Raw genomic sequence first — 10550 nt, forward strand, 5'->3', positions numbered from 1 at the left:
ACGCATCCCAGAGAACAATCTACTCGGTAACAATGTCTTAATTATCCCTAGGTTCATTTTTCACCGGAGTTGTCCTTTAAGTATACTTCTTTTTCGTAAGGACAAGGCCAACTCACCTATGTTCCTCAACAGTTTTCTTGCATCCCTCCGCCACCCCGACTCCTCATTATTGGCTAGTTCCTATCCCAGCCAGGGATACGGGGGGGGGAGTACTCTGGGCTCTGGCCAAATTCCGAGCTCATCCCATTAGACAGCACGCCTAATTCTCCTACTCTTTTACTCTATCTGATTATTTGTAAATGTGAACTCATGAAACTGGTCAATAACAAAAGCCTGGAGATAGGAGAATCAGAGAAAGTGTTTGTTCAGTACTTCTTTAAGGCACAGTGATACAAACATAGCTCTAAAAGAGGTTTTTGGGTATCTTTAAGGCAACCATCTCATGATTCAGACTTGACATATATTGTAGTAGACTGTGGGTCGTTCAAAAACAGTGTCCCCAACCACCTCAAATATACAGTCTTTGCCGGCCAGCAGTGGTACTTCAGTCAAAGGCACATTCTCCATGTTATGTGCAGTCTGGGTGTCCTGTGCAGCTCCATTTGATTTTGCCTGACAAAAAAAGGTCATATACCATAAATAAGCTTATGGTGTATTAAGATAACAAACTAAAGTTTAATCATGATGCTCCAAAAAGCCTTTGACATATAACATGGGCTTGTAAATGGGTCAGTGACATTTAAGAGTGTCTGCAATAATAAAAAAAGATTAAAAAAAAAAAGTTTAATACACATGTACCAAGTTATTAGAAATGTACTCTTTGCATTCATGTTGGTTTCATGTGGTTTTTGAAAAACTTAAGTTTACACATCTTAATCATTATTATAATAACATGTCTATCATGAAGAGGTGTGTTCAAGTCGTTGTGTATGAATTTTATGTTTTAATATTTTTGAATAAAGTAATAGATTTTCATAAAAAATTAGTGTCATGTCATTGACTCAAATGCTATGAAAAGAAAATAAATTTTAACTTACCGCTCTGTCAGGTGGAAAGTCTTTTCGACACAAGTGGCCAATGATTCCAGCAGCAAGAGCATCTCCTAGTACGTTGATCATTGTTCGAAAGCGATCTCTTTAATTTAGAAGGGATGGAAGACTTTATTGATCCTATCATCACTATCTTTGCCTCATGAATCGTTTTAATACAATTCTTTTTTTTACTCCACGGTGTATAAATATTTACTCTTATTCATATTTACTTTTATAATAGTTACTGTACTATTTATATTTATTTTACATTTTATGATCCATTGAATTATGTTAATCATGACAGTGAATACAGCTATGTTTTCAACAGACAAATGACAGTTATCTCAACTTACAAGATCCAATCAATGGCCACAATCAGTGTGATGTCATCCGGTGGCAATCCAACAGATGTCAACACTATCACCATGGTTACAAGGCCTGCCTGAGGGATTCCAGCAGCACCTATACTGGCAGCGGTCGCTGTTATACTGAAGGAAATCAGAATAGTACGATTATTATGATTTTACTCGATTCTTGATCACATCAGATGAGTTTATCTAGTTTCCGTTAACTATTAAAATGTCTCGGTTACGCATGTAACCTTGGTTCCCTGAGTTGGGAATGAGACACTGCGAACCGTCGCTCCGGGAATACCTTCGGTGTGACGAATGTCTGAAGCCCTTATACCATCACGCCAATTGATTGGCTAGTGACGCTTAGCACCACCTTAGGAATACGTCATGCATGCTTATATGCGCGCTAGGCATCATATCGTCAGATTTTAAAGACAAACGAAGCTACTACTTGAAGATTGGGGAGTGGCCGGAATCGCAGTGTCTCGTTCTGGTCTTGCGACGACACCATGTCCCTAACTGAACTCCCTTGTGGAGCAGCGGGAGCTTCGTCCATGGGTGCAGAGCACGACAGCATCTGCGTGTGACCAGGACTTTGCGAAAAGGGTCGCAATGGGAAGAGATACCTAGACTTTTCATCCACCAATGAAATGGTCTCATGTGGAGCAGGCCCAACTGAACCACAGGCTGCCATAAGGCCCATCAATCTGAGGCAAAGACCAACGTGGACCAGACAACCTGTTTTGAAATGGCTCAGGCAATCTTGTAGTGACTGTGCGTGTGCAGGAGACAACCGTGCCCGCATCACGCCAGAATTCGGATCCACACCCAGAAAAGATGTCTGCTGGCTTGACAGTAAAACGCTCTTCTGATGGTTTATGCGTAAACCTAGGCTCCTCAAATGGTGGAGAGCTAAATCTCGACGAACTACTGCCAATTCCTGGGATTGGGCTAATATCAGCAAATCATCCAGATTATTTAATATCCGGACACCCTGGAGCCGCAATGGGGCCAAAGCAGCTTCCATACATTGTGTGACAGTCCGAGGAGCTAAGGCTAGTCCGAATGGAAGGACACGGTACTGGTAAGCTTTGCCCTCAAAAACAAACCTGAGGAACTTCATGTGTCTCTTGACGATCTGGATGTGGAAATACGCATCCTTTAGACTAATCGTTACAAAACCAATCTCCGATTCGAACCTGAGACAGAATGGACTTCAATTTTCAGCATTTTGAATTTGCTCACTCTAAGTGCAAGATTCAAACGACGCAAGTCCAGAATCGGACGCAATCCACCATCCTTTTAGGGCACCACAAAATAACAGCTGTAGAAGCCTGCCTCTGCCTGAGCTGGGGGTATCTCTTCTATAGAACCCTTATCTAAGAGAGACACAATTTCCTGTCTCAAAGCTGGAGCTTCCCATGGACGCACTGTCGTGAGAAGAACACCACTGGAAAGAGGTGGGCCTTTTTGGAATTGAATGGTGTAGTCATTGTGAATAATATGTAAAACCCATTGCGAGATCTCGGGCAGGCGTTGCCGAGTGGCCCAGTACTCCACTAGGGGCGTTAACTGCTCTGTTTTTGGTGCCTGTTGAAATGTGGCCACCCATCTATTTTCTGATTGTAGAGAGCCTCTGGTGTCTGCGGAAACAGGAAGCACTTGGAGCTGAAACATTTTCTATCATAGAGAGGTCTGCCTGTATAGAGCTCTGAAGTATGAGAGTGTCGGAGGCGTCTAACACAGGGAATTGCCTGGTTGGGCTGACCCCCTATCCCGACGCTGGGGGGTTCGAATGCTGTCATAAACGGGCCACACGCATGTGACCCTAAGGCTTTTTCCTGAACTCGCGGAGTGTCTGGTATGGTGCTCGTCGATGGGGTCCACCCTAAAGCTGCCCGAGGCACATTTAGTGGCGGAACAGTAAAGGCCGGAGCCAGGAGGCCACAATGAGAGAGGCGAATACGCTTGCACAGTTCGTCCAGACTTTCTAATGGAGGGCCTGGCCTCCGGGGACGAGCGAGCGGTTCAGGAACTATTCTAGGGGACCTGAGAATGAGAGATTTTGGCCATCGAAGTCAGGTCAAATCGTCTGCGTAGTCGCTGGTGAGCTGGTGGGCGGGTCCTAGGACCCCAGTCTCTGCGGGGGCGAAGGTTCATTTCGCTGTGCCTCACAGAGGTGCTGAAGTGAGGATGAGCATGAACTAGCTGGAGGCGGTTGCCGTTCGAAATCCCTGGACCTGCACGGGATGAGCTGGCGAAAAACACGGCGGACAGCCGCAGTCAAAGACTCTCCAAAAAGGCCGTAATTGGAAATGGGGGAGTCCAATAAGAAAAATTTCTCTTTTTATTTAATGTCAGTAAGATTAAGCCAAAGGTGGCACTCCACTGACACCATTCCTGTCATGGACCTGCCTACAGCGCGGGCTGTATGCTTGGTAGCTCTCAGCACCAAGTCAGTTGCCCGCCTGAGCTCTTTAACAGCCTCAGGAGTCCTGCCTTTTCCCTCATCTAACTCTTTCAGTAAGTCGGCTTGATAGGCCTGAAGTACAGCCATAGAGTGAAGAGTAGCTGCAGCTTGCCCAGCTGCCATGTAGGATTTTCCAACCAAAGAAGGCGTAATCCTGCACGATTTGGAAGGCAGCAGTGGGCGTGACTTCCTGGAAGGAGCTGAAGTCGGCGCTAGATGCATCTCCTGTAGCTCATCGTGTCTGCTTAGAGGAGTGAAAACTGCTCTGAAAAAGGGGTAGCTATGAACATAAGAGAAGCTTTCCAACAGGCACAGAAAGATACACTTCCTGAAGGAATAAAATCGGACGTTATGACGCCTAGCGCGCATATAAGCATGCATTCCTAAGGCGATGCTAAGCGTTACTAGCCAATCAATTGGCATGATGGTATAAGGGCTTCAGACATTCGTCACACCAAAGGTGTTCCTGTAGCGACGGTTCGCAGTGTTGAGTGAACTTATGAAAGGGAACTAAGTTTGCACGAAACCTTTGTCTGTCTGTAGGGCAGTAACCACAATAGACATCTGCGGGATTCGTCCTCCCACTAATATCAAGAATAGTGATCGATCAAAATAGGATTTGAAATGGCTGATTCTTACATTTTCATTTTGCCAATCCTGACTATATTTGGTTACATTTCTGCCTGTCTGTAAGTACCTGATGGTGACCAGCTGTCCGAAATCCAGTTCATACTCATTGACCTGGGCAATGAAAATAGCAGCAACTGCTTCATAAAGCGCTGTTCCATCCATGTTAATAGTGGCACCCACTGGCAGCACAAACCGGGCAATCTGCCTGTCCACTCGGCAGTTTTCCAGCAAACATTTCATTGTAATGGGCAGTGTTGCTGAGCTGTGAAAAAGAGTAGGATGCCTCACTCTTACAAGGTAAATTAATCTTTCTACTTTATTTAAAGGGGGGGGGGGTCACACAGTTTTTGTCAATCTTGAGTAACTATAGAGTATTATTGGATCCTTCATATCTCCGAAAAGTCTTTAGTTTTATCATATTTATAAGGGAAAGATACGCTGTACCGAGTATTTCCGAATAAAACCGAGCGGCTGGAGGCGTATCGTGTGGGCGGAGCAAAAGAGTCAGGAGCATGCGCAGCTATTTTGCGTTGAGAGTGTCTGAAAGCTGTGACAGCCTTAGAAAACGTGGAAAAAAAGTTTTTAGAAAACCATGTCATGCACGAGTTTTACATTTGTGTAAAACATTTGTGTGTGTTTACTCATGGTTTATGGGGACATGATTTGGTTTATGGACTATTGTATGTGACTTAGCAGTAGCAAGCGGAACGGTTTTACATGTCAGACTAGTGCATGTTTACATAGAGCACGCTCTGAGTGAAATAATTAATTTAGTTCAACATGTATTCCTACTCTTTGTGTATTGTTGTTTGGAGTGGTTTTACAATAAACAAACAGACACCTATAGTGGTCAGCTAAACAAATGTTTTTAAACACACACCATACATCGCATCCTCCATTGATAAATTAACTATACGTTCATGTTGTTTACTTGGTGTGCACTTACGCGCTGATAGCCAACAACACACAGACATTTGAAGACCGCGAACCTTTATCGTTGGGACTGCTCCATCTTTCAGCATTAGACGATCTACAAATCCGGAGTTGAACTGGGCCTTGTTTATAAAACAATCATCACCAAAATGCAGGGAACAAACAAAAAAAAAACTTTTTTTTTTTGAGGAATTCATCTTACCTGGATGACGTGGCTAGGGCAATAACCATGGCTTGCAGAAGCCCTCTGATGTATGTGAAAGGATTTTTCCGTGTCAGAATGAAATAGAAGAATGGAAGCAAGATGAGGCCATGCACAAACAGGCCTGCCAGGACCGTCACCCCGTACCAGCCCAGCTTCTTCCCAAGTGTGGTGGGATCGCTCATGTCCAGGATTTTGCCAGCCACAAGGAAGATGATCCCAAAAGGAAAATACCTGTTGAAAAATGCAGAGAAGTCAAAGTTTTATTAGTAGTTTAATTAGTAGTATGGTTCTCAAGAATATCACTTATGTTCTGCAGAAGAAAGAAAGTTATACAGATTTGGAATGAGATGAGAGTGAGTAAATGATAACAGAATGTACAGATTTTTTTACGAAACTACTATTTGCCTAAGTATTAAATTCCACATTAAACACCATTCGCAAACCTTTTACTTCTGTAATGTATGTGATATGTGTGATGTATTTAAAGAAAAGCAGGCTATTCAATGAAAATAAAATGTAGGAGGGTACTTTTTTTGTCTATTGAGAATTGTAAAAAAAAATATTTTAACCTTTTGTGATTTAGTTTTTTTAATCTTTCAAAAATGACATGCACTGATTCATTCACATTAAAAATGAAAATAAATAGGGAAAGTTTTTATTTTCATGCTGAATTTCAGAGGTGTCGAATAAAGACATTCCCAACTATGCATGTGTTGACGGCATTGTTAGCCCTACACTACCCAGCAGCATAGAGGAGTGTGTGACAGCTTTTAAATTCAGGTGATCCATAATCCCTGCATGTGCCAAATGCCAGCTTTAACAAGCCTTCATGCCAGCTGCATGCTGGAAACTTCCTCTCGGATTCTCTGATTTTTTATCTTAACAACAGTTTTGTATGAAATTGACACAGTGAACCTTTAAAAAACTCTGCTTTCTTTCTTACCATACGGCTGCATTAATGATCTTCATCACACATTCATTGATGCACTGGCAAACGTTCACCAGAGGAGCTCCCCGTTCTCCCATTTTACCAAGTAAGAGACCTAAATAAAAAGCCCTTTGTTATATTTATGCTTTTGATCATGGTTTTAGTACATGAAGATGCCTTATTAGGTGAAGGCAGATGTTTTACCCATTGTGGCTGAAAAAATAACAATGCCGAGTACATTCATCTGCTGACTGCTCCCTGGACGGGTCTTATACTTGATGTCTGGAGCTGGCGTAATTTCCAACAGCACTGTTCGACCCTTTGGATTGTCGTCATCAGGCATCAAGTAGACAAAATTTGGGCGTCCAGTGTTCACTGGAGTTTTTAGGATGGGAATAAGGTCAGTCTTATACTGAAACAACAAAAATATAAAAATAGGTTTTACATTTTCTTAAGAAAATGTGTGTACAATCCTTGGTAACAAAATTGTAAATATTCTAGGTTTATATATTCTCATTTTTAACACCTTGCTATGCGGTTGCTATAGAGTTGCTTGTAAAAAAAATCTCAAGTGTAAAAAACAGTTCATGTTCATGTAGTTGGTCTTGCATTCACAAAATAGCTGTTTGAAGGCATTGCAAATATGGCCACCAACTGACTTTCCTTGAAAAGGACTTTGGTATTGTTCATGTTCGTAATACACACTCAGTACATTTTTAAGCTCACTTGGCAAATAATGGCATTTTATGTGTTAAAGTGTTTACTCACCTGCTGGAATGTGGCTTCAATGAGATTGGAGGGGATCATATTCCTAGGGATAAAAAAATATGATGGCAATTTATTAATTCATTCACATTATGAATATTTAGGACATTATTTAGGATATTTCATACACACTGCAGACTTAAGCACCAGCTATTATCAAGTGTGGCAGCACGAGACTAACAGCAACGGAGAGTGGGGGAGGGTCCTCCTTACTTTGTACAGATTACTAAAAATATCTTAATCACCCCACTGCTTTAATAGGATTGCACTGTATGGGATGGCCTAGACTCCCCAGACATTGGGCAACTGTTTCCAATGAATGGCAATGGCAGTGGCTCATTAAAACGAGGAGCAATTTACCCCAAAGCGTATCATTTTAGCAATAAAAAAGCCGACATTAAAGGCATAGTTCACCCCAAAATGAAAGTACTGTCATCATTTATTCTCATGCCATTCCAAAGCCATGTGACTATTTTCTTCTGTGTAAAAACACCATAACAGAGGTCCATGCCAGTTGTGTTATATAAATAGCAGTGATTTTATATTAAAATATATTTTCTTAATAGATTTTGTGAAGAACAGACTATTAAAGTTGAAATTCAGCACAAAAATAATTTAGACACAACGCACAATTCGTATGAACTATTCTTATTATTTGTAATTGTGTCATATAGGAGGGAAAAAAAGTAATACAGGTTTGGGTGAAACAACCCTTTATGCTATTTTCTGTTCCTGAAACAGAACACTTTCGAACCCACAATAAGTCCAAACTTTAACCATTAATTATCACTATCAGATCAGATGGAAATAGTTTGAAAAGTAGGTTGTCCAAGTGTCTAACCCCATATCTAAGCCTACTCCTAAAATCTGCTGATATCTGGCTGATAGGAACAAAGATGTAGTTGCTACTTCACAAAATTTCACATAATCCATTCTGCCTGTACCTGACAAGATCCAGCAGGGCATCCGCAGATGTTATGACCTGTCCACCTCCTAGTCTGTTGCCCTCCACATCTGTCCCATAGCCAGGTTTGATGATTAGAACAAGTACAATGCCAACCACTACAGCAATGAACGTGGTCCATAGGTAGTAGGTGACCGTCAGCACCCCCATCCTGCAGCAGGCCTTTGACTCCATTGATGACAGTCCAGACATTAAACTACAGACAGTAAGAGCTGATATAAGGCGATGTTCACACATTCTTAATGTAGAACAAAAGCATGTTTTCTGATAGCTTTTAAAATGTAATATGCAGATGTGAATGAATCAAACTCCACCTGGAGGTGATTAGGGGGAGAATCAACATTTTAAGTATCCGCATGAGCAGCTCACCAGGGAAGGAGAAATAGATTTTTGCCTGATTACAAAAACAGAGAAAGAGTTTTTCAGATGATGATCAGACTTTTAATCAGTAGTTACATTACCAATCAACATTTTTTTTCTTCAGTTTTTAAAAGAAGGCTGTATTTATTTGCAGTATGTAAAAACAGTAATTACAATTTAAAATAACTTTTCTATTTTAATATATTTTAAAATGTTATTTGTTCCTGTGAGGGCAAAGCTGGACTTTTAACAGCCATTATTCTAGACTTTACAGTCACATGATCCTTCAGAAATCATTCTAAAATGCTGATTTGTTGCTCAAGATACATTTATTATTATCAATGTTGAAAGCAGTTGATAAAATGGTATTTAAACTGCTTTCAAATACATACATATATATATATATATATATATATATATATATATATATATATATATATATATATATATATATATATATATATATATATATATATATATATATATATATATATATATATATAGGGTGAATTCAGGATGATTGGGACACTTTTTGTCATTGAGAGTCATGAGTCCCAATCAACCTGAAATAAATCGCTGGGATTCATATATATATATATATATATATATATATATATATATATATATATATATATATATATATATATATATATGAATCCCAGGGATTTATTTTAAAAACTAGGTAATATAGGGGGAAAATGGTAACTTATTTGAGTTAAAACCCATTTATCCCAAAGGGAAATATTCCTCACATGTTGACAAAAAAAAAGAAAACCTACAATATATGAAGACATATATATATCTGACAAGCATCTGTTAAACATACTGTAAGTTCTACATACATTCTAAATCATAAACCTTAAAGACATTCTTAATGCTAAAAAATGACATTAAAGCAAGATATAATAATGAAGGATGGAGAGACCAATTAAAATCACGACTAAAAGTTTTGACTATTTCATAAATCTGATCAAAAGAACAACAAACAACTTAGACATACAACTGACATTGTTTTGTATAATTCCACCCTTGCATTTTCAGTGACATGTCCACAGTCAATAATTTCTCTAAAATCTTAGTTTAATAAGCCTACCTGTGTGGAAAGGGTCAGGCCCCTCAGCATGAAGCCCAGGACGCATCCTGTGATTACAGCTAGTACAGAGAGCGTCAGCAGCCCATTTCGCCTGATGTAGTCCTTCACATACTCCCTGACACTGACCGAGAACGTGCTGGCCATGCAGTCCTTTAGTCTTGACAGCGGAGTTTTAGCAGGTCCTGCCGGAAAAAAGAAGGTTGCAGGCTCGGGCGGCGCCTCCTCGACATCTGCAGGTATCAGTAGCTCCTCCATGCCGAGACGCTGCGAGTAACGCAGGAGGGCAAAGCGGAGGTAACCTTTTTTAACGAGGGATTAAGCCATCATGCATCCATCCAGCATCTCAAGACCACAGTCGGGAGGAATTAGAAGGCTAAAAGGATTAGGATGTAGTAATAAAATCTAACACTTCCCTGTTGACAGTGGCTCTGTGCCATTTATATTTTTGCATAAAGCGATGTCAAATAACCTCCACTTTGTTTATTTACTACTGTGGTAGAAGAGGGTCAAATAGTAGTGTAGTGTTGTTTGCGAACCTAATCCATAGTGAAGTGAGGTAAATTATCTCTGTCTCTAAAGCCGCAGGGAAAGTCAGCACGTGCCTTCACCTGATCTCGTTACAATTGAGAGTGTCCATTACGAAAAATAAGAGAATAGGCTGACATAGGAAAATAAAGTTCAAAAGTCTTGAAGTTCAGAAGCCTACTCTTGATATAGCCTGTCTTGTTGTGGTTTAACAGGATTTTCGAGGTTTAACTCTAGACAGACCCGACCTATGACCACAAGCGCAGTGATTTGTTGATAGTGCTGGATTTCAG

At 40.5% G+C, this 10550-nt stretch overlaps 1 protein-coding gene across 1 annotated transcript; it reads right to left on the minus strand.

Annotated features, from left to right (window-relative positions):
* Positions 1-366: 366 nt before the first annotated feature.
* On the minus strand, positions 367-10003 carry slc1a8a (solute carrier family 1 member 8a). The gene is made up of 11 exons (XM_079843839.1): positions 9733-10003; positions 8594-8673; positions 8260-8475; positions 7319-7361; positions 6755-6962; positions 6566-6665; positions 5620-5853; positions 4552-4746; positions 1385-1519; positions 1038-1134; positions 367-612 (listed from the first exon to the last, which is right to left on the minus strand). Exons 1-11 carry the CDS (start codon positions 9985-9987, stop codon positions 448-450), a joined length of 1728 nt encoding a protein of 575 aa, XP_079699965.1. The 5' UTR covers positions 9988-10003; the 3' UTR covers positions 367-447.
* Between the last annotated feature and the right edge of the window lie 547 nt (positions 10004-10550).

This window comes from Gobio gobio (assembly GCF_949357685.1).
Source record: "Gobio gobio genome assembly, chromosome: 19".
Classification (NCBI taxonomy): domain Eukaryota; kingdom Metazoa; phylum Chordata; class Actinopteri; order Cypriniformes; family Gobionidae; genus Gobio; species Gobio gobio.

Bases quoted from the DNA above. Each gene is read 5' to 3' on its own strand.
- slc1a8a (XM_079843839.1), bottom strand. From the start codon at position 9,987: ATGGAGGAGCTACTGATACCTGCAGATGTCGAGGAGGCGCCGCCCGAG. The intron at 8,674-9,732 runs GTAGGCTTATTA...TTTTGTAATCAG, and splicing joins GCCTGACCCTTTCCACACAG to GCAAAAATCTATTTCTCCTT. The intron at 8,476-8,593 runs GTGGAGTTTGAT...TACTGTCTGTAG, and splicing joins CTCCCCCTAATCACCTCCAG to TTTAATGTCTGGACTGTCAT.